The sequence below is a fragment of the Chamaea fasciata genome, unplaced genomic scaffold (assembly GCF_029207755.1).
Source record: "Chamaea fasciata isolate MVZ Bird 193981 ecotype frontalis unplaced genomic scaffold, bChaFas1.0.hap1 SCAF_7, whole genome shotgun sequence".
NCBI lineage: Eukaryota > Metazoa > Chordata > Aves > Passeriformes > Sylviidae > Chamaea > Chamaea fasciata.
This window is the reverse complement of record NW_027094092.1, coordinates 29,057,764-29,084,918: the sequence shown is the minus strand read 5'-3', so window position 1 is coordinate 29,084,918 and position 27,155 is coordinate 29,057,764. Positions and strand designations below refer to the sequence as shown.

Here is a 27,155-nt window from a genome sequence, read left to right as displayed (position 1 = left end):
CTGTGTGCTCTATAGACAACAGGACTGAGGCCATCAGGCTGATTAATGTGATGTTAAGTGAAAGCAGAATTTCTCGTCCGATGGAGAAGCAGGAGGATGGTTAATTGGGGCTCTCTGTTGAAGCCAAATAATTCATGCATATGTACCAAATGTCTTTTTTGCCTTCCCCAAGCTGAGGACTGCCAACTACTTACCAAGATCCCAAAAGTCAAGTGTCTACGAAACACCCATCGAGAAGGTGAGTGTGCAAAGCTTCCTCAGTACAAAGTTTTTGCCTATTTTTCCACATGCTCCTGATTGCCTCCCAGCTGCTCACATGTTGTTTCTTAGAGTTTGTTTTTTTCAGTATAAGTATTTGGAAGCTCTGTGGAGGAAGAACACAGGTTATCAACTCTCAGGCTTCAGGGGTCTCATGCAATACTTAAATAATGAGAAGTGGTGTCCAGAGGCCTTGGCTGGAACAAAGACCACATTTTAAAATGAATCTTTATGAATAAAGATCCAGATGTAAGTCTTGTCCTTTTAAACACAAGCTAACTCTTGCACTATCAAGCGCAAGATAACAAGCTGTGTAGGAGACATGGGAGAAGGAAAAACAATCATGTATCTATCATAAAGAGATACAATTAAGGGAATTTTTTTCTCTTATATCTGCTATGTGCATAAATGACTGACTTTCCCAGCTGCTCTTTAGTTTGACTCACATGTGCTGCTTTATTTCTAAAGCTGTCAGTGCACAGCAGGTTTGGAGCCAGGATCTAGAAAGAGAGACAAAAATGACTGCTTAGTTCACAAAGAGCATCCCACGTTCATGAAATGGTCTGTAGGAAAGTAAGGAGTAATCTGAGACCCAGGCTGATATCTCTGCAGGGTAGAATAATGGACAAATGGGAATAAAGCAGATAAGCAATAAGGAAGGCAAAAAGCAGAGGGGAGAATTTAGCCATGGGGAATTGATGATGGAGGCAGCAGGGTGTTCAATGGGAGAGCGGGTGAGCAGGCAGCAGCCAGGTGGCTGTGGGGAGGGCTGGAAGGGAGGAGCAAGGAGCCAGGTGGAAGTTCTGTGTCATGGACAGAAGTGACAGGAGAGGTCATTCATTGTGTGCTGGGAGGGCTCAGCTGACTGTCCCCCGGGGCATGCCCTGCTCTGAGGCTGCTCTCTGCTCCTGATAGAGATGTGATGTAGGAGAATCACCTGCTCTTCCCCTGTAAAGGCCACACAAAGTTTTTTTTTCTGAAGGAGGCTCAAACATTTCCTTTCCTAACCTTCCTGGCCCTTTGCTGTCCTTTTCTCCTCGCAGGGCTGATTCGCTCTCGGGTGCGAGGAGCTGAAGTGGCAGCTGCTGACATCCTCACCTTCTTGGACAGTCACTGTGAGGTCAACAGCGAGTGGCTCCAGCCAATGCTTCAGAGAGTGAAAGAGGTGAGCACCATGTCCTGCTCTGGGATGGATGGAGCTGGCCTGTCCTGTGCTGTTGGATCCTCTGCCCTCACATGCATCAGCAGAACTGGTGAGAACAAGGCCTGCCAAGGTACTCCTCAGGCAGGCTATTACAGAGGAAGGTACAGCCTGAGCTAGATGGGCAGCAGATCCCTGATGGGATTCTGTTCTGCCAGTGGGATAAGGCAGGAGGTGCAGAGTGATGGGGTGCAGTGCTGAATGCTGGAAACACCAACTTGTACCTCTTGTGTCCTGCAGGCATTGTGCTTCCTCGTCCTGTTCACCTGTATGTAGGACAGCCCATTGGGCGGCATACATTGTGCAATTTTTCCATGGTTTCCATCTCCCTTGCTTCTGGACCCTCCCCTCTGCCTTGTCACTGCCAAAATTTTCCTTCCATTAATGTTTCCACTGAGCTGCCACCATACATCACCTGCATACAGGCAGCTTCCAATCACAGAGAAGCCGCCTGTGAGTGCAGGGAAGTCCCTTTGATGGTTCACTTGGCAAAGGATTGATGTGAGGCTGGAAGAATGAAAATGAGGCAGAAATATTAGCAGCTGTCACCCTGAGTGCACTGTAGAGCTGGAGGGAGAGATCATACAACTCTGCTGTAAGAAAAGGCAGGGGAGAGGTGATGGGAGAAGCCCTGCTTGCACGTGTCTGTGATTGTTCCCCTCTGAAAGGAGGATCCCATGAAGTAATGGGCCTCAGGAGAAGGGGTGGAGGCTTTAATGATGCTTTGTAAGCATGTCTGATTAGCTTAATATGAAGAAGCAGAAGAAGGTGAATCTTCAGAATTGATGAATTAAAAGCTTCTGCTTTTTATTCTTGTTCAATAAAGCCCATAAATGTTTACTTTACTTATTGGTCTTTAAGTCAAGCTGCAGCACCAGCATAGGGGTTCCTAAGCAGCAAGAACCTCACTCATTTCTTTAGGGAGGGATCTGAATTGCAAAAACCTGTGTGCTAGTTCTAGTATACAAATTTTTTAGTGAGCAGATTTCAAGTCAACCTATTTCTGACCTACTTCCTACATTTTTGATGTGCATCCTATTTCAGATTTCAGTCTTGCCCTAGCCAGTCCTGGCACAGATTGGTTGGAGTAGTGGCTGGCACACCAGGCTGCCAGGTGGGTGCTGGAGTCTCAAGCTGGGCAGACACACTCTGGCTGGGCAACCATCACAGCTCAGAGGGGAAAAAACATGAATCCTCTTACCAAGGATGCCCCATCCTAGCCAAGTGTGGTGCCTCGTGAGGAACTATTGCAAGGCACAAAATGAAGGGTTGATAGAAAAGGCACGGATGCTGGCAGCTGTCTAATAACATGGTGCTGTTTCTGCCATTGCCAGCTCAGTTTCATCTTACATGTCAGCTGTCACAACACTGTCTTTAATGCCCTGTCTTGTGATGTTGAAAAATTGTTCAACTTCTACTTACTGAAAGGATTGCAAAAGAAAACTGTAAATGCCTATATGCCTTAATGGTAATAAAGTACTCACAATGTCTTCATATTATAATGTGTACAATTTTGTCATATGCATTATGAAGTCTGCATGATGAATCTTAAATGTGGGGTCTTGATTCATAGTACTTCTTAGGAAAATGCTTTATTAGGGGTTTGATAATTTCTAGGCTGATGATAATGAGTTAATTCAAGGATGGCTCAGCAGAAGGTGTGCTGTCAATAGATATCAAAAGCAAGCACAAAACCCTTGGGACAGTGATTGATGCCCCGTGACTTGGGCAGGAAATAAAGAGCTGTTTCTTAGCAGCATTCCTAGGTCCCGGAGTCCGACCCCATTCCCCGCATCCATGGAGTGCAGCTGGCTAGTACCCACCATCTCCATGTTTGGATTTTGTGGCCGCAGATCCCTTGCACGGCTACCAAAACCATATTGGAGAAACCAGACAAAGATTTACATGTGCAACTTTGTGTTTCCTGATCTCTGGCAGCTTTGCTGGACATTCAAGAAACCCTGACTCGTTTTTTTCCTCCTTTCTCTCTCTCCTTCAGGATTATACCCGAGTGGTGAGTCCAATCATTGATGTTATCAGCCTGGATAATTTTGCCTACCTGGCAGCATCAGCAGATTTGAGGGGAGGTGGGTATAATTAATGCCTTATGTAAGTTAGACCTCAGGGATAGTGCATGATAAATAAGTTGTGTTCTCTTCAGCTTTCCAAGAAAACTGAATGATGATCTTTCCTGACAGGTTATCTGTCCCTTTTTCTCTGCAACTTGCAAAGTCAGATTTTTTGAAGAGTTAGAACAAAACTCAGCTAGTATTTTCCTCTTGAACTTGATACACTGTCATAACATTTAGCAGTTTCAGGACTTAGTTAATTGGTTAAATATCTCACCATGTCCTCGCTATGCTACATGTATACTGGAGTCTGACAGGCACTTCCAGTTGCTGCTTTGATCTGCCAGGCTATCTCGTGGCATCTTCTGAAAAGCATTTACACCTCTCCCCTCACAGCTGAACCCGCTGCAGCTGTTCCTGTGTCCACCCCATTTCCTGGTGCCCTTCTACATCTTTTATGGCTGGGGCTCACTTCTGCACTGCTTGCCAGCCAAAGGCTACCTGTTCTTTGGCTACCCTTAACAATGGTATAAAGTTAGTGACTGTGCTGTGCTCTACCATCCACCATAGGCCGTCTATTAGTACATGATAGTCTTGAAAAACAAGGTGGTTACAGTGATCTGCAGGCCTTTGTTGCCAGAATATATCACAAAGTCCTTTATTAAAGCCTCATAACTCTGGCAGACAGGATTTGCCTTTAGTAAAACAAAGTGGCCAGAATACAATTACATCTCAGCCTGGCAACACTCTCCTGAAAGTGTGAAGTGAAATTGAGGAGAAATCTGTAATGCTAAGGAATGATAGTGCCCAGACAGAAGCTCGTGAAGTCTACATTAGGATAGGCTATTGCCATTTTGGGTAGACTGTGAGGCAGGTCAGGGAAGGAACATAGTGACATAAAGGTGCAGACTATCACTGAAGCTAGTAGTACTGTTTTCACAATTAGAAAACCAATCTGGCATGTCTTTTTCCTTTTCAGGGTTTGACTGGAGCCTTCACTTTAAGTGGGAACAGATTCCTATAGAGCAGAAGATGTCCAGAACAGACCCAACTCAGTCTATAAGGTACACTCTGTCTCGGGTTTTTCCTCACCCAAGATTCAGGTGGTTGAAAGTCTTTGCCCTCTGAAAGCCCGAGCCAGACATAAGAATGAGATGGAGTCTTCAAGGTCTTGTTTTTCCAGGTTTCTCATGTTGTTTATTATTTCACATCTCACAATGTTCTCCGTGCCCAGCCAAGTCTGCTCAGTAGCTGGGACACGAGATGACTCCCCCCATGGTGGGATGTCGTTGTCTTTTTATACAGATAACTACATATCACTTATTTACAATTACGTGCCAATACCTATCATCTATACTAAACAGGTCATCTCTACTCTGACCCAATCTCCTTGAAGTACTTTCTGCCACCATCACCAGAAGATGGAGGCCAAGGGAGAAGAAGAAGAACCCAAGGCACTGCTCTAAATCCTCCATCTTGTTCCCCATTCACCTCCATTCTAAGAATCCCAAAACTACAAAATTTTCCACCTGGTGATAAACTACACTACTGTCTATCACACCTTTGTGACTTGTAATTCTTCTCTCAATGTTGGGAGTTTTTCCCATGGGCTAAAGTCAAAAACTGTGTCTTCCAGGGCTCTGTGCCAGGATCTACAACCCTCCTGTACAAATTCCAGACCCCCCGTACAGATTCCAGACCCCCCTGTACAGATTCCAAACCCTCTTGCTCGGGTCCCAGACCTCTCTGCCAAGGTCTGTGACCAGGACACCCAAAGGGATGTCCTGGACTCCAGAACTCTGGTAGACAGGGTACAGTTCTCCAAATACATTTACTAAGTCTTCACCAGTGTGGCAAGGAGGGTACAGGGCACAAAAATGAGCACAAAATGCCCCAGCATTCACTTGGCATTTTGGCATCACATCCATTTGTCATTGATGACAAACTCTTCATGTTGTTTTCTGAATACATTGAGGTCTTTACCTTAAGTGTGAGAGTACTGCTCTCTGAATACTGTAAGAATAGTGATTATTTATTATCATGCACGCCACCTCTACAAGCCACCTCTTCTTCTCTGTGTTTGTTCTTATGCTCTCCCTAACTCAACATTCTGAATGCCTCAGAAATAGCCTTGGGGTTTTTTAATTACCTCCATCTTTCAGATGAAAACTTAAAGAATGAAGCAGATAAGCAGTCATTCCACGTGTGTAAAGCAGATCAGAAAACTGAATCTTACCTAGTAATGTGGGCATAGAATTACACCCACCTACTAAATCTGCATGTCCACACACAAAAGAGATTCTGTTGGCTGGAACACTTGTTGCCAGCCTCACTGCAGGGTACTTGGCCTTGAGACATGTAGAATGTAACAAATCCTGATATGAAGAGTTATGGTGCTTGTCTGCATAGGCAGACAGCTCCCTGTTTGTAATATAAAAGTATCATTTAATTCCTCTGTGTAATTTGTGAGCCTCTGTTTTGCACTCCAGAAGCAGTCAGCTTGCTACCAGCAGAGCAGAACATGCAGCAGGCTGTCACACCGTGTCTAATTGGTGAACAGAGTCATCCAACAGTGCCCATCATTCCTTCACACTGTGCATATTTGTATAAATGCAAAAGACACAGCATTACTCTTATAGTGCTTAGAAGACCATCTAACAAAGGCATTGAGGATGATCTAGTGAGGGGCATCTCAGAAACCTGCTGCAGGCTCACATTCCAGCTCTACTTTTTTTCTCTTCTAAATGAAGCCTGGAAAAATTGTCTGCCATTTAAAATTAGGTTTGTGGTACTACATATATGTCTGATTATTTTTTCTGGATTTCTGTTTTCTGTTCCAGAACCCCTGTCATAGCAGGAGGCATCTTTGTGATTGACAAGTCCTGGTTTAACCACCTGGGAAAATATGATACTCAAATGGACATCTGGGGAGGAGAAAATTTTGGTGAGTTAAGGATGTTTCAAGTGAATGGCACACTAATGCATAACTGCTTCCCGGTCTTCATTGCTTACGAGAGGTTTTTTTTTTGTTTTTGTTTTTGTTTTTGTTTTTTTTTGAGAGAGAGAGATCTAATCAGTGTGTCAGCGTAGTGGTCAGGTAATCCACAAGGTGGTCAGAGCTGTATTGCTGTCAGCATAAAGTATATGTGACCAGGGCTACACTCTCCTACAGGCGCATATGCTATTATACAGGAGCTTCCACAATACGAGAGAGAGAGAGAGAGAGAGAGAGAGAGACAGAGAGAGAGAGAGAAAGAGAGAGAAAGAGAGAGAGAAAAAGAAAGAAAGAAAGAAAGAAAGAAAGAAAGGAAGAAAGAAAGAAAAGAAAGAAAGAAAGAAAGAAAGAAAGAAAGAGGAACCTCCTGATATTTAAATTGTTGCTTGTTTTTGGAGAATATTCCTCCAGTTCTTCACATGACAGTCTGTGTTGCCCCAGCTCTGAAGTGGGCAGCCACTACCGCAGCCTCTTCTTACACCTGTTCTTCTCTTGCAGATAAGTCTGAATTACTCTCCCAGCTTGACAGGTCAGAGAGATATTTTTCCTAATAAAACAAGCCTCTTAGTGAATGGAATTTGGTTACAAATAGGTTCAGGATGAAAACATTTAGAAGCAGGCTAGGGCATCACAAACATCTGAGGAATTCAGAGGCCCACTGTAGTCTGTCCACTCGCATGCTGTTTTAGGGCATGGTGCTTAAACCCATCTGCTTGCACTTAATAGTGGCACAGATATTCCAGGCATCTCTCTTTGCCACATGTAGAGGGATCCTGCAATGTCACCAGGTGTTAATGACAAAAGAAAGATGAATGTTAAAGAGAGGTTCATGGGGACGTCAGGTATTCCGGGCAGGCATCCTTTCAAAGAAGAATTTGTATGGTGTTTCCTAGCACCTGGAGAACCAATTAGAAAGAATGAAATAGTCAGGAAGGGGAAACTTGTTTTTCTGAGCACAGCTGGGAGAGTTGCCTCTTTCTGAAATGCTTTGTAAAACCATTAAATAATATTTTGGGCTGATAATAAACTCTCAAGGTACCATATTTTAAGAACAAAATATCTAATAATGAGTCTTCTCTGTTTTCCCTGATCTTGATTCAGTTGTATGGTATCTGTTATATTAAAAAGAGATATTAAATAGTCTGGCATTGGAATCTCAGCAGTTCTAGTAGCATCAGGTAAGCACTGTGGCAGAAGTAACAGAAGCCTTTACCCAGACATGAGGATCTCCTCCCTTATGTCCCTCAGGAGCAGAGCCAAACTCAGCTCCTTGCCATCACTAGCCCTGCTCCAACTGCAAAGCCAGCCACTTGGCCATTCTGCCAGACTCTGAGCTATGGCTGTGTAAAAGCTATAAACCCCAAAGATGGAGAAAGAAAATTTCTTTAGGCTTTTCTCCGTCTGCTGCTGCCCACCTGGGAGTCCAGTGTTGAGTTTGGTCTATATGTCAGCAGCATGATGCTAAGTAGAGCTCTCTGCCATAAGTAGCATAAGTAAATTATTTGCATGCTCCCAGCCATTCTTCCATATAGAGCTTATTAAAACCACAGAATCCCTCCAAAGAATTTCCTTCATTCTCCTTGAAATAGCTCTTGTAAAGCCTGGCAGTGGCTGGGCCAGGCTGTGTGCGACTCAGCCATTTGTACAGGGCTTGCCAGTTTTGCCTTGTTAGGAGGTTTTTCTGTAAATTCAGTGTCTCCTGTCACTTGTCCCTCATCCTCCATCAAGTCTGTTGCTGCTGAAAGCAGAGGGATAGAAACCAACCTGGATTTGACTACAAAAGTATTCATTGAAGAATTCAGAATGGTTAATTTAACCTCTTAAAAAAACAGTTTACCATACTTAATTGAAAACTGGGTTTTCCAATCAAGGAAAAATATTGATAATATTCTGAAACATTATTTTTACTAAATATTACAATTCTGAGTGGGAAGGGACTGTTTGAATTAGGTCCTCATTTGTAAATGAGATGAGAGAGTAGTTCTGTCTAAGATGGTAAGAGAAATCCTCTCTTTGGAAATGGACATCACTTTCAAGTTACACATGCCAGATGGAGAGCTTTGTTTTTCTTGTAGGCCAAAGTGAGTCAGAAGCTCATTCCAGGAGAGCCAATGTCAGCTGGACACATCACCAGACAGAAACTTATGTCGTGGTTGTTTTTTTTTTCTATCATTTGTTTGTTTCTAAAACCCTTCCTCTCTTCAAATCTGGAACTCTCTGTAAAAAAGAATCTGAAAATAATTACCTCTGGATAAGAGTCAGGAGAGAAAAGAGCTAGTAAGAAATACTACAAAATACAGTCTAATAAAATGGTTTTTTTACTGAGAAGCTACATTAAGTAGACTGTCTCCCTCCACCCTGCAACTCACTGTTTGTGCTACTTCTCAGTATGCGGAGAGGAAAGCTATGGAGAAGGATGAAGGTTGGGAAGATGTTAGTGTGTGTACACGGTTTCAAACATCCATTAGATCTGGATACATAATTTCTTTTCATTTCTAAGCATCAGAGCCACATAAATCAGGCATTACTGGAGGGAGATCCCAACTGAGTAAAGTTTTTGAAGTAATCAGTCTATACAATCTGAAGCGCTTTTGGTAAAGACTACCAAACCACCCAGGTAATTTTCATTTTCCTTCTTCCTTCTCTTTTCATCACCACATAAATTGAAAGTGGAAAACCCCTCTGGTGTGGCAGTGATTAAACTTGTGAGGACAGACCCATAAGCTTGTACAAGGTCACATACCTTCTGTGATGCAAATCAGTGCCTGCACATCAAAGCTCCATGCTCATCTAGTCCTTTAACAAAATGTTGAATCTAGCTTCAGGATAGGGTGGATTTCTTCAAGTAGCAGGATCCTCTCTGTATTTTCATAGTCATACTATATGAGACTGGTATCTGCTCTGAGCAGTTCCCCCAGCAGAGGCAACTGCAACACAGTCAGTTGCTCTATTTCATTAGTAAGAGAGCCAACCAAAATGAGAATAAGGAACTACTGTAGGGTGGATAACATAGAGGTATGAGGGAGAGGACTTATCTCTAGACATTGGCTCCCTATCTCCCTATACCCTCATCTTGTTCTGTTTTCCCCTTGTCTTCTAAACTCCCTTCCTTCTTCACATGATTTGCTTTACACTGTAAATTCTTCCTTTTTAGTTCCATCAATATGCAGGGGTGAGAGTAACAGAAGTCTGACACAGGGTGTCTGTGTGGGGAAGTGGACTCAGTCTGTTGCCAAATGCCATCCTGAGAGCTTGACATCCTGAGCAACCTTGAAGACCTGGTCAAATGCAAAGGTGTCTCACTGAAATGAGACCAAAGAGGAGCAGGACTGGAGAAGGCTTGGAAGTCCCTGAGCTGCAATGGTTGCCTCCATTTTAACAAAGGGAGGACAGTTTCTCCTCTCTCACCACAGCATTGCTTTTCCTCATTTTGCTGTTGCAGGCAATACACTTAGAGCAGAGGGGTAAGAAAATTGCCCTTCTTGGAATTGTTGCAGCTGTATGACTCTTGGGGTCTCTTCCAGAGCTCTCTTTCCGAGTGTGGATGTGTGGTGGCAGCTTGGAGATTGTTCCCTGCAGTCGAGTGGGACACGTGTTCAGGAAGCGCCATCCCTATGACTTTCCTGAGGGCAACGCGCTGACTTACATCAAGTAGGTGTTGGGTAGTTCCTGGTAGCAGCCAGGCCACCTTCGTGTTGGGCATGTCTAAATAAGTCTGAATTCTTTGTTGTGCTTTTGCCTGGTAACAGAGAACAGCTTGTGACTGAGCATCTGTTCTCAAGGGAAGGATGAGTTGCTGTTTTCTGTGAACAAAACCTGTTCCCTTCTCTGCTGTTTGTATTAGTGTCTCTTATTCCTTCTCAGTCTCTGGGGGGGGGGGGGGGGGGGGGGAGCAGTATGCCAGAGAGACACCCTGGCCATTCACAGATGCTGCCCTGTGACACGTGCGGGGGTCTCAGCAGTCCTTGGACACCTCCGTTGTCTCTGAGCTGTACATGCTCTAAGAGAAACCCTGAGGACAACTTCTACTGCAGGACAGATGGAAAGAGAAAAGATATGAGATGAAGTGCTTGACAATGAAAGTGGTCAAGCACTGCTGCAGGGCCCCAGAGAGATGGTGAAATCTCCACAGTTGGAGGTTTCAAAACTCAACCAGTCAAGACCCTGAACAACATGGCCTACTATGAAGCTAGTATGATTTGGGCAGGAAGTTCGAGGTTAGACAGAGCTGCTTTCCAAGATGAATTACCCCATAACATTATTCTAACGTGGGAAAAGGGATACTGTAAATGTGTGTGATGGTAACGATCAGGCCCAGTGTCTTTGCAGAGGAAGTATGTGTGAAAAAGTCATGGTAAACTATGGCTGTTAAGTTTATAACTTCTGAAGTGTCCTTGCAAGGCTTTGTAGACTTAACACGTTCAGTCTCTGTCCATCCATACTGCCTATTTGGTTTCTGCCTATTTGGGACTGTCCCCCAGTACCTCCTGGCAGACAGGCCTTGGGTCTGCCTGCCCACGCAGTGCCTGCTGGCTGGGAGGGCATGTTCTGCAGCAGAGCATCTCCTCAGCACAGCATCTGCTCCCTCCCTCCAGGAACACCAAGCGCACAGCAGAGGTGTGGATGGATGAGTACAAGCAGTACTACTATGAGGCCCGGCCGTCGGCTATTGGCAAATCGTTTGGAAGGTAAGCTGCCCCAGAGAGAGCTCTGCTAAACCCCCTGGTAGCAAGAAGTAGTTTTTAGGTCTTCTCTGGAGCTAAGTGTGAGAAATAGAGGTGCTCCGAATGCCTGTCTTGCCAGCAAGGTTGTAGCTTGAGTGTCTGGCTAATGAGGTTTGCTTCTAATTCACTTTATTTTTTCCCCGGTAACACTGCATCAATCATTTGTTAGCAGAAGGCCAAAGGGATCTGTAATGAAATTAAAAGACCAGACATTTTAAGTGGATAGACAGGAATATTCTTCTATCACAGCATGCAGCTGTCGTGGAAATGTGGGCTGTTTCTTGAGCTTGATCTGAAGTTCCTGTGCAGATACAGAATCTTAGGGCAAGCATAGCTGGCTGGCACATGGGGCATGTTGCTCTTGGTGCATTCCCCACTTTCCTGATGGATGGAGGGTAGTTTGCCTGGTTTGTAGGGCAGGAGAGAGCATGGCCAATGGTGAGATTTAGAAACACAATCTGCAGAATTGTGCTTCTTAGGGCACCTTTGCTAAAGCTGTCTTCAGGCCACATGGGACTCATTGTTATCAGCTTAACAGTTCTCCGTGACCCAGAAATCAGTGGACACCAAACCTGGGATGAGAGGAGAGCTTGCTGTCTGCGCTCTCAAACCCCTATGGCTCCCAAATAAATGTAAAAATCCCAGGAGTGCTGTGTTTCTGTGGGTTTTATCTGCCTGTGAACAAAAGGCTATTGTTGTAGCAGTGTAAGGACTTGGCAAATGTGGTTGTATCTCAAATGTGTAGCTGTGTGCACAGGATAATGATGCATCTCCTATTTATTTATGACAACCAAGTCCCTTTTCTTGCTGTACACTTTGCTTTATAATCACGATGCATTACATATCTTCATAAAAATAGCTTTGCCTACTTAATTTATCAGTCCTTGAGCTGACTGCAGCACCTGAGCTGGGACCACATAGCAAGTAACCCTGCTGCTTGTGGAAGAAACCAGACTATTGCATATTGTACGTGGATATATTGCTCATCTGTTCTGGTGGCAAAATCTGCAGTTCTTGTTCACACAGATTTCCTAGTGACTTTACTGGCAGCATTGGCTGAATAAAAGCTGGAGCAGAGCATAAGACTTTAATTTCAGGCAATTTCCTGTAGTAACAGCTCTGTGAACCTGCATTAAATCTAGATTTTAGGGTGCAAATGCCTTTGACACCATCACTGACAATTGGGCCTAAAATGGATCTTTCTTCCCCTCAATTTTGATGCGGTTATAAAATCTAAGAACATTACCCTGAGGTATGTGGCCTCATGTATATGTGGCTCTGTGGGCTGAGGCTGGAGAGGTACATGGGTACAGTTGAAATTCCTTCCCAACACACAAATGTAGTGTTTATAGCTTAAAGGCAAGAGTTCTTGGTTTCACTGCTCAGTAGGACTGCTGGAGGGAAATCCTCTTCTTCAGCCAGCTAAAGCCAAACAAATCAGCAGTGGGAGGACTGCCACAGTAGACAGCTACTGAGATACTGAGGTAATCTTCCCTTATACTCCCACCCTTCTCCCAAACTGCTTAAGAACAAATAATTAAATTCTCCAGATCTCAGTTCTCCAACCTGAGCCTAGACTTGCTGCCATGAGCTGGAGTCATGCTTTAGCACACACAGATTAATCATCTGTATGTACCTGAGCACAAACACTTTCTAGGCCTTTTCAGCAGCTGATTGTTGTGCTGGTTTCATGGTATGCCTCTACAGGGGCACCCAGAGGCAGAAATGCTTTCCTGATCTTGCAGCAGTTTTACTGCAATGTATTTTTAACGAAGTGGGACCTGGGCCCTGCCATTGCTCTGAGCCACAGGAAGTGCAAGAGCAGCTCTCTGAAGGTGTTTGTCTTCCATTTCTATTTCCTGCCACTTGCTTCTCTCCTCCTCGTCACCTCAGGTCGCTGCTAGTGCTCTGAATCCAACAACAATTACGTGTTGTGACACGTAATTGTTGACAAAAAGTCACATAATTCCCTGAAACCTCCTGGTCGATCTTCATCGTTCCCCTCCCTCCTGTTCACTGCCTTATTCTCAGCAAACTGCCTGTGTTTCCAGTGTTGCAGACCGGGTGGAGCTGCGACACAAACTGAACTGTAAATCCTTCCAGTGGTATCTGGAGAATGTCTACCCCGAGCTCAAGTGAGTCAGTTCTTCACTTGTAGAAATCTCTGAAGGATTTGGGAGGTGGGTCACGATGGGAAGATGAGCCTTGGCAGCAGTGGGCAAAAGAGAGACTCATGCTTGGAAAAGATTTTCCCTTTTCATCTTTTTGGTGAGGAAGCTCCTGTGTTTTCCTGGCTTTCATTATCCCAGCTCTGCAAAAGGTCTGCCTTCTGTTCTGCCCCACATGGCTGTCCCTTGGAGATGTGCAACAGTGGTGTTTTCAGAGGTGTGGGGTGTAGACAAGTGCCAGAGCACTACACCCCTCCCAGTTTTGACTTGGTCTCTGCCCATTGGCTGCTCTGTCTGGAGGAAGTTCAGCCAAGTAGAACTGGACAGCCTCAGTGCAGAGGTTTGGGTGGTTCAGAGAAGGCTCTAAGGAATGCCAGAACCAGCTGTCCCTGTGGCTTCGCCTGCTCTGGGTCAGGACACGGTAGTGTTGTGTCCTTGCTCAGCTGGGTAGAGCTGTGCTGTTGGCATGGGCAAACCAGCACCCCCTGGCAACACATCTTTACACCTCAGTCTGTGGCTAGCGTGAATGGAGGCTGAAACATCCAGCTGTGGTCTGGCCTGGACAGATGTTCCCTGCATTCGTACCAGTGAGGCAGGACATGTGTTAGCTGGGGAGAAGACTGAGAAAGGGGGAGGAAGAAGCAGAACAAGTCAGTGTGGATATGGCTTTTTGCTGGAAACAGCTTCTTTCTACCTTTCAGAATCATCACATTAAATTGCTTAGGGTACCCCTAAAGATCCTGGCATCCCTTCTGAAATAAAAAGGTACCAGTCCTCTGACCAAGTTCTCACTTGATTTTTGCCTCCTCCAGATATTTCCTGTGGGTAGCATGATGTTGTTTATTTTCTGTCAACTATAGGGGACTGTGTTTCAGTCAGGGGCCAATTACACCCTTATAAATGTGAAAGTACTTTGGACGTTTCTGTGTATGAACTACCATGCAGCTGTCTTTTTGCTTCAAGGATTCCTGAAAAAGAGTTGATTCCAGGAATAATTAGACAAGGGGGAAACTGTCTGGAGTCTGAGGCACAGGATACCACAGGGAATATCTTGGCTGGCATGGGTAACTGTAAAGGAACGGTGAATAATCCACCTGTCACTCAGGTAAGGCAGGCTTCAGTTTGGTGCTTTGCTCCCGCTCCTATCCTTTTTATTACCTGAATGAAGAGGCCTGAATCTCTGGCCTTCGTGGGTTGATATGGAGGGAAGGAAGGAAGGATTTGACCCTGTAATGATTTGAATAATAAGCAGATAAAGAAGCCCTTCTCTCAGAGCTCTGTTGGCTCAACAGACTCAGCAGTCAGTCATAGAATGTGAAGGTTTTCATCACTCAGAGACAGCAGGTAGTGCTTAAATGCTGAGGGAGTGACAGACTCATTGAGAACCATTTTGGGGCTGTGCTTGGCTGGTACCCTGGCATGTGGGTAAGAGATTTTTTGGGATTAGAAGCATTCCTTGCTCTGCCAGCTTGAATTGTGCTGTATTGCAGCTGTGTTTCAGTAAAAAGCACAAATAGAGTTTAAATAGCTGAGCTCAGTGGTGGTAATGTGGTGCAGTTCTCCTAACTGCAGTGGAGCTGTGATGGTATAAACAAGCTGAAGATCTGCACTCAGACTCTCTGTTGGTGGCTGAAAGCAGCAGGGAAGCAGCTTGAGAAAGTTAAGGATCACAGTAGGGTATTTTATGCCAGAAAATACATATTCATGTCCGTTAACTTTTGGAAACTAGTTTGAAGCCAGAGTTCAGTGTGCCAATTTACCTGACTTACTGTTCTGTGTTGTTACCGTTTGAAATTTCTGAAACTTACTGCATTTTGTATTCCTTCCTTGGGGAAAGTATAGTAGTAGCAGTTGATAGGATCAAGTATCCATCTAATCAGAGGGAGGAAAAAATGAATCCATTGTCCCTTATGCATGCTGGTGATATATGGACGTGCTTGCATGTGTTATGCTTTGCTTGACAATCTATAGGTCCCAGATACCTGTTAGAGAACATGTCTGCTGTGTGAAACATGCAGAAGCAGTTGCACATCATGTATGTCAAGGCTCAAGATTCTCTTTGCTTTGTAGGCCTGAATCTGTAAAGCTGCAGAGCAGAGAGTTGCGTGGGGTCCAGGGTTAATCAGACACCTCAGATAGTGAGGGGAGCCAGCTCCAGGCTTTGAAATGGTCATGATGCACCAAGCCTGAACATAAACTTCTGATCAGGTGACAACTGCTGTGGAGTCTTCCCAGGGAGCCTTTCATAGGAAGAGAACAAGATACAGAGGTTTTTAAAATACCTGATAGAAAAAGCTCTCTCTCCCTCACCTGATCACTGTTGGGATCCTAATGCAACCTTTCTTTTTCTTGTTCCAAAGGAGTGGATATTCAGTGACCCTTTAATTAGACAGCAGGACAAGTGTCTTTCCATTACCTCCTTTTCTACTGGTTCTCAAATCACACTGGAAGCTTGCAATCAAAAAGACGGCAGACAGGTGGGTAACTGCACCTCTTTCTATTCCCTTCATTGCCACACACCAGTGTAGCTACATCAGTGCAGCCAGCAGGGGCAAACCCAGGACTATCAAAGCACATTAAAGTCCTTTCCATCTTCTGCATCTCCCTCTCTGGTGTGTTTCACAAGCTTGGATGTATGAGAGAGTGTGTGACCAAGCAGGAAGAGCAGGATGTGGGTTTCTGCTCTGCCCGAGCCCTTGGCAGCATGGTTGGCTCCAGCTCAGCAGCACCCCAACTTTGCTTCTTGGATAAGTTTATGTGCAGCCAGATTGGTGCATGGATGAAGCACAGCACCAAAGAGAGGTAGGTGAGATTTGAGATACCAAAGGGAAGGGTGGTGTGTGCTATCATTCCTTTATTTAATTTGAAGTGAGAGAGCTGTGTTCTTCTTTGTGCTGTCTTTGGACATGTGAGCAGACCTTTAAAACTGACTTTAAAACTGAGTGCGTGCAGCTCATTTAAGAGATACTGACTGACACAAAGCACTGTATGTTCCACCTGAACTGCTCCCTAGAGGAAAAATGCACAGCATCACTGTTCCCAACAAAATGCAGCTCTTTGACTTATGCTGTTCCCAAGATGTGCATTCCTGATCTGTCAGGACAAATCAGTCATTTTGCCTTACAGCACCAGGTAAGGGATGGCCTCTGCAATGGCTAGGGTGCCCTCAACAGAGATGTGATGTGCCTTTTTGTCAGAACTGGGCAAAGCATAAAAAGGCACAATGCAACACTGGCAGACAGCAGATTGGACTTGTTTCGTTCCTAGCTCCCATGCTTCCCTCTACACCAAGAGAGAACAAATTTTCTGTCACCTAAGGCTATGTTGACTCTGTGCTTTCTGACATGTTTGTTGTTTTGATACCCAGAGGTGGAGGATGGCTCAGCTTTGACCAGTTCTCAGCAACATCTTCTTTTGTCAGTGCTTTCTAATGCTATGTGAATCCCTGAATTTAGTTCTTCCTGGAAGAAAGCACTGAAATCCAGTCCTGCCCTTTTATGGAAAACCTGTGTAGACCTTCCTCTGGAGGGCTGGTTAATGCAGAAATGCCTCAGAGAGTTGTCACCATGAATACACTGGGAAAACTCTGAGTTTGGATTAGTCTGCAAGGGTATCCCAGGTGGGCTGTGCTTGCCTACTCCTTTTTCTTGTCAGCAATCACTCATGCCATTGCTGTGTAATTAGGTCACTTAGCTTCTCCTTATGTGCCTTGCAGTATTTTCCTCCCTGGCAGCAGAGAGGACTTTAGCAGCTGCCAAAATCAGCTGTCTTTCCCTGCTTCCTCTGTCATGGAAGGACAAGGCTCCCCCAAGGAGGGTGGAGTCCAAGCTGTGTCAGAAGCCAGAAGAGAGATTAATCCACAGTAATGCAAGCAGGCTTATTCTGCTGCTGGAATATGATTTATTGAGTCTTGATATGGTTATTATATACAGGCTCATTATAAAGACATGCACACACTTAAGGGTGTGAGCTGTTGTTTTCCATTACCTTATGTGAGCAAACTGCACTTACATGAAGGACTTGACCTAGCAGATGTTTTAACCAACTGATTCTAAGCAAGGATTTTGTTTAAGCATTTCAAATAATTAGAGACTGATTTGAATTGCAGCAGCCATTCCAAACTGCCTTGAGGCTGAAGGGATAAGGTGGGGTGAAGTGGGAGAAATGCATTTGAATTTTTAATGTAGTTTGGGTTGAAATGCTCTTAAATGTTGGGGTCTTTTTTGTATTCTCAATCTCCCATTTAGAAATTTCTACTTATGAAGCCAATTCTCCTTGCAATGCTCAAGTTTGTTGTGTTCCTAGGGAATGTTGTTATGGTTCTTTCCTTCCATAAACACAACAGTAATTGTTGTTAACATTGACATTAGATTTTAATTAGCTAGAAGTCAGTCATCTTGTAAACTGTTCCATTCTCTCTCCTCCTGATATTTGAGAGGTTGATTTCCAAGAAAGAGCAAAGCTGGAAGGAACAAATTCCCTCAGTTGTCCTACAGCTTGCCTGTCTCCCCATGGATGCTCACAGCCCAAAGTGCAAGTGCTGGGGGGAGAGCAGTCCTTCCACACTGTGCATGGGTGTATCCACTTCTCAGTTCAAGTGGGCTTCTCAGAAAGTCAGAGGAGCTGAGTAGAGGGACGGGAGCTGAGCCCTGACTGGTGATGTGGTCTGAGTGGAGGAGGGTGAGTGTGGGCAGCATGCATCACACACATCACACGTACGATATCCTAAAAGGAGACGGCAGCGTAATGAAAGTCCAGCTTTGAACATCTTTCCTGTCACTGTCATCAGAGATCTGTGGTGAAAGATGTTTGGGTTTTTCTGCATGTAGATTTCATGTCTGTGTCAGAGTCATGAAAAAACAACGTTTCTGACACAAGATGGTACATGTGATAGCTTTAGTTTTTAATGTCCTGGAAGTAGATTGGTTAGATCATTATGACAGAAGCACACAGCTCCTAGAGTTGGTTTCTGCTTTCATACATACTGAAGCTGTGCCCATGCTACACAGCTGTTCTGCATTAAACATGTCCCAAGGACAGTTAAATTTGTTGTAAAGTTTGAGTGCTAAAAACAGTCCATCTAATATATAGGTAATACCCTAGCAGGGGCTTTTGAGTATTATAATTTGTGTCTAGAGTATTTCCTCAAAATAAATCTAGAATTTTGCAAGCAGGAAGATATGAGACAATAGTCACACTTCAGATGATTTTTGGTGCTGTCAGACTCCCTTGGGTTGCAAGAAACCAGAAATGAAATCTATTTGGCAACATGATCCTGTTGATCATTCAACAGCAACAGCTGGCACTGCTAGCAGAAGACCAGCCAAAAGCTATTCTGCATAATCAGAACTAGATTTCAAAGCAGATGGATGTTATCCATAATGTTGTTTGGAGAATAGCATTTTTAGTTGAATGCACAATAAATTATTGCCTTCAGCTTTGGTTTTTGGCTCTGACTGACAGTAGGAGTGGTGTTTTAATTTGTATTATAGTGAGGACAAATAGAAGGCAAAGTGAGAGTCAGACAGTAAAGCAAGAGAATGAGAAACATTGGCACAGTATTTCCCAACAGAACAAGAAATGCTGAGAAATCCTATTAAACAGCTATATTTCATTAAAATGTTCTGAAGGAATGTGACCTCAGCCTGAAAATGAGGACACTGAGTTTTCTTGTGAGACAAACACTGTTTGAAATCCTGTGTCCCTTTGTATACTGTTGGGAAATTTTTTCCCACTTTACTTCTCAGTGTATATTACCTAAAGATGAATGCAACTTTATATAGAGTATATGAAAAGAAAAGGACTGAAAGCCTGTCTATTTTGAAAGCACCTGACTCAGCATCTTCATGACAATAAGTAGGTAAAACAATACTGGCAATATGCCATACATTGAAAGTAGTTTTCAGGAGACAGGAGTTTCTGTTAGTTGTGATTTAGTTTTACAAAGTGCTCAGAGGAAGACAGTACTTGCTGGATGCTGGTGTAAGGTTTTCCATCCTCTGTCTCTGCTCATATATTTAAAATTTAATGTTCAAGACCGGCTTCAGGCTGCCCATGGCTCTGCAAATACACTCAATTACAACTTACAGCATCCTTAGCTACTCCAGTTATCAGCTCTCCATACATTGCTGTTTGAAATATCTCAGTCCTCATGAGCAAAATCTGCCTTTCTTAGCTGTGCCTCCTCAGCTTGGCCAATTCTACTGTTTCACAGTTAGCATTTTGAGAGAAACCTTGGACTGCCTGGATTACTGGGGGTTAAAAGAAAACTTTTGATTACCCTGAAAATTTAGGCTAGTGTAAACAATTTCAGATTTTGTGTATATTGGATAGAAGAGGACTGGCTATTTCTGACTTTTCTCTTAGTAATTGTATATGGAGTACTTCCATGCAGCCACCTAAAAGTACATTGAAATGATAGATGAAAAAGAGGGAGAGAGAGAGAGATTTACAAAAAAGTGGGAGAAATTTTGAGTTGACACTGAGGAAGAGGATCAAGACACAGTACTTCAAAGAAAAAATTGGGGTTTTTTTCTTCCTCCATCTTCACTCCAAACCTGCTCTGACCAGTAAATTCTATTATCTCCATCTGCACAAGAAAGGGAGACCAAAGAGAATTTTCAAGCCAAAATTTTTCAGATTGTGTAATGCCTGTATCTTCCAAAAGCTTTCCTTCCAAGTACAGGCCAGTCATAATGTCTGGGTGTAGGAGAAGAGAGGACTCCCTGTAACGTGTAAGCAGGAGGTGTCTGCTCTGTTTATTTTTTGCTAAAGGCGGTCATTATTGCTATCATTGAAAACTTAACAGTCCAGGCTTCCCTTGTGGTCTGTGGAGAAAGCTGGGCTGTCCCAAGAGGGACTTGTACCTTAGACCCCTCCATAACTATGTCACCAGGCAACTGGTTTAGACTAAATTGCTCATTTCTGAAGTGGCTGACAGTGGAAGATGAGTGTCCTATCTCATGTTCCCATCCATTCCTACCACCCACTCTCCTGAAAGGTCTGAGATATGATGTGTCCCTGCAGGGCAGGATGTTGAGCTGCCTTTGGTAATCCTATGGTCTGCAGTCAGGCCTGGTGAAAGGTTCAAGTGAAGTTAGGGGATCTGCTCTGGTATCTCATGAAGGGCAGAAGAGCACAGTTTCTGATCAGAAGAGGTAAAATTCATCATTCTGAAAATACCCCATGTATTTGAGATGAGAAGCCCTACTTTGGCTTTTACTGTCAGTATTCTTTCTAACAGCTACATACATGGCACCTCCCTGCAGCCCGTGTGACCCTCACCATCAACACTCACCTTCTCTCCTCCCTCTTCCCCATCCTTGCCCCACTTTATTTTGAACAAAGGGATCTGGGGTGAATTGACGTGCTGGGCTTTCCAGTGGTGTGATTCACTGAGAAGCTGACTGTTTTTGTTAGCAGCAGCAGATGTGCTCTGGGGAGTATTTGCCGGTGTCCAGCTGAGCCTTTTGCTGCAGGCTCTCCCTACCAGACATCACAGTGGGTACCTGCTCAGCATGGACAGGTGCCACAGTAGCACAGGTGCACAGTAGCCTCTCATCTGAAGGAATAACACGAGCAAGCCTCCCGTGGTGCTAGTTTTCTCCTGAACAGCAAGGGGGAAGAAGAAAACCAGTGTCTCTTGGTAATTGGCCTTGTCCTCCATCTCAAATCTCATAACAGCATATTCTTCTACAGCAGGGTCTTTTGGTGGGCTGTGGGGTGTGTGGGGGAGGCAGCTGGCAGGCTGCCTCTCGCACATGCACAGGGGAGCATGAAGACTGAGAATTCACAAATACAGAGAGGGAAAGTGGAGGGTGAGGAAGTAGGTGTGCTTTGGAGAAGGTCAAAAGTTTCTTCCCTGGGGTGTCTGTGACACTGGGAGACACTGGTGGGGAGGCTGTCATGCAGCAATGGCACCAGCTAGGCACAGAGCACAGCTTGCCAGGGAAGAAGACCCCCTCCTTTACACTCCATCATTACAGCTGCTGCTTTATGATATTAACTCTTCCTCAGCTCTTTGTAGGGAGGCTTCTGCCAGATGGGAGCCAGATGGCTCTGGCACCTGTGTAGGCAGTGGGTTGCAGCAGCTAGTGAGGGCATTGTAGTGCAAAGACTGCATTGTAGCTTCCTGTCCATCATCACTGCATTCCTCTGCCCCCTTCTCCATTAAGATCAGCTTCTTCCTGCTGCACAAACAGCTCTCCTTTGGTGTTGTCCTGTCAAACAGGGCTAGCAATACTGCAAATTGATGCTGCTTCTGATATTAAGACTTGAAGAAATATGTGATACAGGAGCAATAGATTGCTCTGGGCTTTGCAACTGCCCTGCCCTCCAAGACACGTAACAGCTGCCAGCAATATGTCAACATAACTGACTATCTTAAACCACACAGCATGTGGAAGTCCTTTTTCTATGCTACCCAGGAATTAAAATGTTTGTAGGTTTTGACATTGTCCAGATATTGCAGGAAATTCTTAAATTCCCATTGCATATCTTTTCTGCAGTGCTCTTGAGGTCCATCAGTATTGTCAAACTGTTTCTTCATTAGTCTCATGGGTTAGCCAAAACATCCTCATAATATTCCTAAGCTCTTTATTGACTGAGCACCCAGACCACAATTCTAACTGGGTCATCTGTGTGACTGAAAAGAATGGAGGGAAAATTCCTGGAACCTGGACCTCTCAGTCTTCTCAACCTGTTGAGCTCAGCTGTGCCCCACTAGAGATGAATGACACTGCCTCATCTGGGAGATCCCAAATCCACAGACTAGTTTCTACTTCTTTTTCTATTATCACCCACAGTGTTCCCTGGTTTTGGATTTTTTTCCAGCAGGGATGGAAGGTACAGCCCTTTCCCAGCAGAATTTTAAATTCAAGGTTAGGACATATTTTTGTTTCCTGTAAGTAGCTCGACCAAAGTGGACCTTCAGGAAAGGGTTGTATATGGGACCTTTTGAATTTGATGAAAGAAGAGATTAGGGAACGATGGATAAGAGAAAGATCCATTCAAACAGTCAGAAGTGTGATTTTTGCTTTCTGTGGACAGGTTGCTTTCACTGTTGGGAGACATTTCAGTGCTTTGGTTTCCATGGATTGGCTATCAGCCGTAGGAGGGTTTCAACTTTTGGCAGGAATCTGGCTGCTCAGGACAGAGAATGGCCTGGAAACTGTGACTATAATATACTTTGAAAATGCCATTACTTGCTGATTTTTGTGTTGATAGAATCACACAATCATAGAATACACTAGGCTGGAAGAGACCCATCTGGATCACTGAGTCCAACTCCTGGCCCTTCACACAACACCCCAAGAGTTACATCATGTGCCTGAGAGCATTCTCCAGGTGCCTCTTCAATGCAGCCAAGGCTTGGTGCTGTGACCACTACGGTCGTTTGCCTTCTAGATACTTCTGAGTATCCAGCCCTGTAACTCAGCTAAACCCTAAGCCTACCTCACTGCAGGTATCATTAGTACAGGAAATCAGTGGTTTAGAGATGCTGCCCATACCCAGATTTTCATTCTCCCCAGTTGTTGGCATTTACTTGAGATTACCCTCAACTTGAAGTCACAGTTCTCTAGGGGAATGGAAGTAACATTGTGTGTTTTCTGTGTCTTCTCACAGAAGTGGAAGATGAAAGGCAGTTTCATTCAACACTTTGTCAGCGGTCTCTGCCTGGAAAACCAGACTGGAAGAGTGGTGACCAACCCCTGTCAAGCAGGTGTACGTGGCCAACAATGGGAGCTGCTACAAGCAACATGATGGTAGCACAGAGATCTCCTTGTTTCTTTGTGCATGAGACTTTGGGAACAGAGGGGAATCAGGAAGGGAGGAATGGTTTTGTATGTCTGACCCTAAATGTTTTCATTGTGCCCATCAGTAAGCCACCATTTCAGCTGAGCACTTGGTGTTTTTGAGCTTTTCAGAAAAGAGGCTGGGGATAAGAAGGATCAGGACAGTTGTCAAAATCTTCCCATCTGTTGTCTTAAGTTCTCCTTTGTAGCTGAGGCTTGTGCACAGCTGCACCTAGAGGTGGAGGAGGACCCAGCCCAATACTTGCAGCTCTCCCCATCCTTTCCTTTCTCTGCATCCAGAGTCCACAGCCTTCAGTCCAGCAGCTTAGGCTATGCTTGTAGAAACATTGGTAGCTCTTTGGCTTCCCTGGCTTTTGGCTCTAACATTGTGCATCATTTTTGCATATGTCTCTCAGTGAGGACTGGCCAGAAGAGTTATTATGATCAGTGGAAAGGCTGGAAAACAGCTAGCAGATCCTGGGGGCAGGTTTGTCACCTCTTTTTGGGGGGCCCATTCCTTCCTCTGCCCACAGTAGCTGCCCTACAGCCAAATGTGCTGAGGTTGGGCAGTGCTGACAAGAGAGATTGAAAAGGGGCAGGCTCTTTTACCAGCCTAACCAGGGATTGTTTCATGGACTACTCCCTGTTGAAGTCTTCCTTACAGCTTTTTATGTGTGGAAGGCCAGTCCTGCCTCCAAGAGTGGCCCAAGCCTGCAGGTTCAGGGTACCATGTTCTGGTGGAGCCAGTGAGAGACAGGTGCCAACACTTGGGGATGTTAGGGAAGTTGGGCTGTTCTCTGGCTGCTCTTCCTGGTGCTACCAGCCACTGCCCACTGCAGCCCACACCAAAGGTGGTGCACAGAGCTGTGTGGGCAGCACACACAGACAGAGGTGCTGCAAATGGCTCAGGCCTGTGGCAGGAGCCCACCCAGATCCCCACTGTGAGAGACAGAACGGGACAGCCCCATGGTCATAGCAGACTTCTTGCTGCTGGTTGGGCAGGGCCACAGTTCTCATGCTTGTCTCTCCAGTCCTGTGTAAAGAGCCTGACATGACAAATCACCTACTCCCTCAGTCTAGTTGCTTTTCCTTCTCTCTAAAAAAGATGAGGCAAAAAGGCTGCGGCTGCTCTACTTTTGACACTCCTCTCTCTTCCCAGTGAGCACCTTGGGGAGAGGTTAGCTGGTGAAGCTGAAACTGCCCCCTGCACAAATGCTGCCACAGTGCAGGCCTGCCCTAAGAGAGGCTCCTTCGTGTTCTGGAGATACCAAAGACACTGGTGGTCTCTAGCTGGCATCCCAATCCTGCTCCCAGTTACCAGTCAGCTCTAGCCACCTGTGGGTTTTCAAATCTGACAAGGGATGCTTACCTGTTCAAATAAAGTCTCCACAACCTTACCATCTCCTAACTAGATCTGTTATATTTTCCTCTTGAGGTAGATTTTGTAAAACCAACCCTCCGTTCCAAGAACCTGGCAGGGGAACCAGATGGTGGGACTCTCTTCATTAGGCAATTGCTTGCCTGGATCCTTTCTGATCTGGTGTAGAAGAAACAGGTCATTCACTTGGATTCTCAACAGCTGTTTGCTTTTGATCATGTTTGTATCTCTTTTTGATTCTTTCTCTTAGCTTGATATTAGCTCGAACAATTGACAAAAGAAAAGACAATGTTCTTCATATATTGCCTGTTCTTAGTGGGAAAACTGGACAATGTTTTTTGTTCTTGGTTTAAAAAAATTAAATCCATCATGCGGCAGGAGCTCTGATCCTGCCTCCCCCTTCACTTTGATACCAGATCCCCATCTCACCACTGATTAGCCAGAAGAATGACCTGCCTGCACTGTGAAAACTCACAAGGGAGTTCTTTTTGGTCCTTACAGAACGGTGCAGCTGCTCTTCTGTGTGGAAATGAGGGCACTGACTCTGCAGTGATTTCTCTTTCCCTGTCTAGAGATGCTTTGGCCCGGAACCTCTGAGGTCAGGAGAGGGCAGAGAAGGAAGGAAAATAGCCTAGGAATGGAACAAGAGGAGGCCAGACAGACTCCTTGAGGGGAGAGATGCCATCCTATTAGCTACTGCATATATGAGCATATATAGGAGGTAGTTCTTTCAGAATAGCATCATTATGCAGTAGGAGACAGGAACAGTCAAGTTCTTACCTACCTGGCTTGAAAAATACTGATGCAAAGATAGATGAAGGGCCACTGAGCTGATACTCTTTCTAAGCTCTGTATACAGTGAAGTGTGAAAGGATTACATATTTTCATCAAAACAAAGCCTAAGTGGACCATCTGACCTCCCCACATTTCACTCTCCAGCAGTTTATGTGTGGCAGCTAACAGCATGTTCACTCCTCTACCAGGTCCTGCCTCCTTCCTCCCTGCTCCCACTCTGTGTGTGCAGCTTTCTTGCAGTTCCTTCTTCATAACCGCTCTGGGACCAGGACCCAGCTCCTCTACAAACAATGCTCCTGACTGCTGCAGACCACAGAAGCTCTGCTTATTTACAGTCTCCAAGCTCTGGGCCAGCCCTAATTCAAAGGGCTCTTGTCAGCACGATAACTGCTGCCCTTGACTGTGTTTGGCTCCCATGCTGGAGGCTGCTGACTGCTCCTGGAGCAGACATACCTGGACTAGCTGTGTTGATTTGTGCCTCTCTTCCTACTGTTCTCCTGGCAGAGTGTGAACTGGCATCCTTCTTGGGCTGTGTCTTGGTTTAGGGTAAATTTGGGAGGAAACGTCCGAATGGGGTAAGCTGGGGCTGCTGAAGATGGGACACTCCTTCTTCAGGTACCCTGGCATGGGAGAGGGAAGGGCAAAGGTGGACACATGCTAGGTGTCAATAACTCAAATTACTTGTGGAGTTTGGAGTTTCATTTTTTAATTCTACCTAGTTTTGGACATGTTCACCTGAGGTCATCTCCCACCTGCTCACTCTTCTGTCTGCTAAAGCATTGCTTTAGCTCAATATAGACCTCCCCACACATCATCTTTTGGAAGCTGTTGGTTTCCAATGTATTTTAGCAGTTGCTGAAAAGGAGGTACATTACAAAAGGCTGCTGTCAAGTGTGGGCAAACTGAACTTCTTCTTGGAATAAACAAAGTCTTGTTCAAACTCATTATTAGCATACTCTACATTTCCCTTGCGCTAAAGGGAAGGAAGAACAATGTTATCTCTACTTTTTTCCCCAAGGTCCCGCAGTGCCATGTTTTGTAGCAGGTGTCTGTTAGGATTTCTTCAAGCAAACTGACTATTTTTAAGAGTCAGAGCAAGCAGCTGCTCACCCTTGTTTTCCTGTTTACTTTAAACAGCCCCCTAGATTGTCAAGACAGAGCATTTGCATTGGTAATACCCTTTAAGAAAGCTGTTACTGTATCAGAGCATCCAATGTAATTTCCTGTGTTGTGAACGAATGGGGGTTTATTTAAGAGGAGCTGAATCTGCTGTTGTACAGAAATCGGTTTCAAAAGATTTATTTTTCCCACTCACTTGTAAGTTGCACTTTGCCAGATGTAATTTATGTGGAACCCAGATTAGTTTTCCTTTTTCTTCAAAAAAAGCATGTGCCAGAATCTGTTAATGCCTGGAATAAAATCCATTTTGAAATAAGCGTTTCAGCCTGTTCTTATTCCCCTTCGCTTCCTCTACTGGAAAAGAGGATCCTTTCTTGTCTGATCCCCTCCTCTGTCTCTCACTGGGTTTGTTCCCTAGATATACATACTGCAGTTCCTTGCATGGGTTTGTGGGTTGCCTCAGGAGGGATACTGCTGGAGCAGGCAGAGATGCTTCTAGGATACAATGGTGTACCAGTTGAAAAGGAGTGAAATAGTCCTTCTCAGCTGGATAGGGAGACAAGTATCCTTCCTGGCAATTAATGGGCTGGCTTACATGCTGAAGGAAATAGCTGGGGTTGTGGGGAATTAATTCTTCCTGTTGCTCCCTCCTTG

General features: G+C 44.8%; 1 protein-coding gene across 2 annotated transcripts in view; it reads left to right on the top strand.

The window, feature by feature from the left end:
• Positions 1-26,808, top strand: part of GALNT16 (polypeptide N-acetylgalactosaminyltransferase 16) — a 74,923-nt gene extending 48,115 nt beyond the window's left edge. The window contains exons 5-16 of one of the 2 annotated variants that reach the window (XM_066188222.1): positions 173-238; positions 1,302-1,423; positions 3,459-3,546; positions 4,508-4,592; positions 6,369-6,472; positions 10,048-10,174; positions 11,119-11,211; positions 13,299-13,382; positions 14,379-14,520; positions 15,776-15,892; positions 23,040-23,179; positions 25,571-26,808. In XM_066188222.1, the coding sequence (XP_066044319.1) occupies positions 173-238; positions 1,302-1,423; positions 3,459-3,546; positions 4,508-4,592; positions 6,369-6,472; positions 10,048-10,174; positions 11,119-11,211; positions 13,299-13,382; positions 14,379-14,520; positions 15,776-15,892; positions 23,040-23,177 (1,166 nt within the window). In that variant the 3' untranslated portion in view covers positions 23,178-23,179; positions 25,571-26,808. Of the gene's footprint in view, positions 1-172; positions 239-1,301; positions 1,424-3,458; positions 3,547-4,507; positions 4,593-6,368; positions 6,473-10,047; positions 10,175-11,118; positions 11,212-13,298; positions 13,383-14,378; positions 14,521-15,775; positions 15,893-23,039 lie in introns of both variants that reach the window. The other variant, XM_066188221.1, reaches the window with a different exon arrangement.
• Positions 26,809-27,155: the final 347 nt, after the last annotated feature.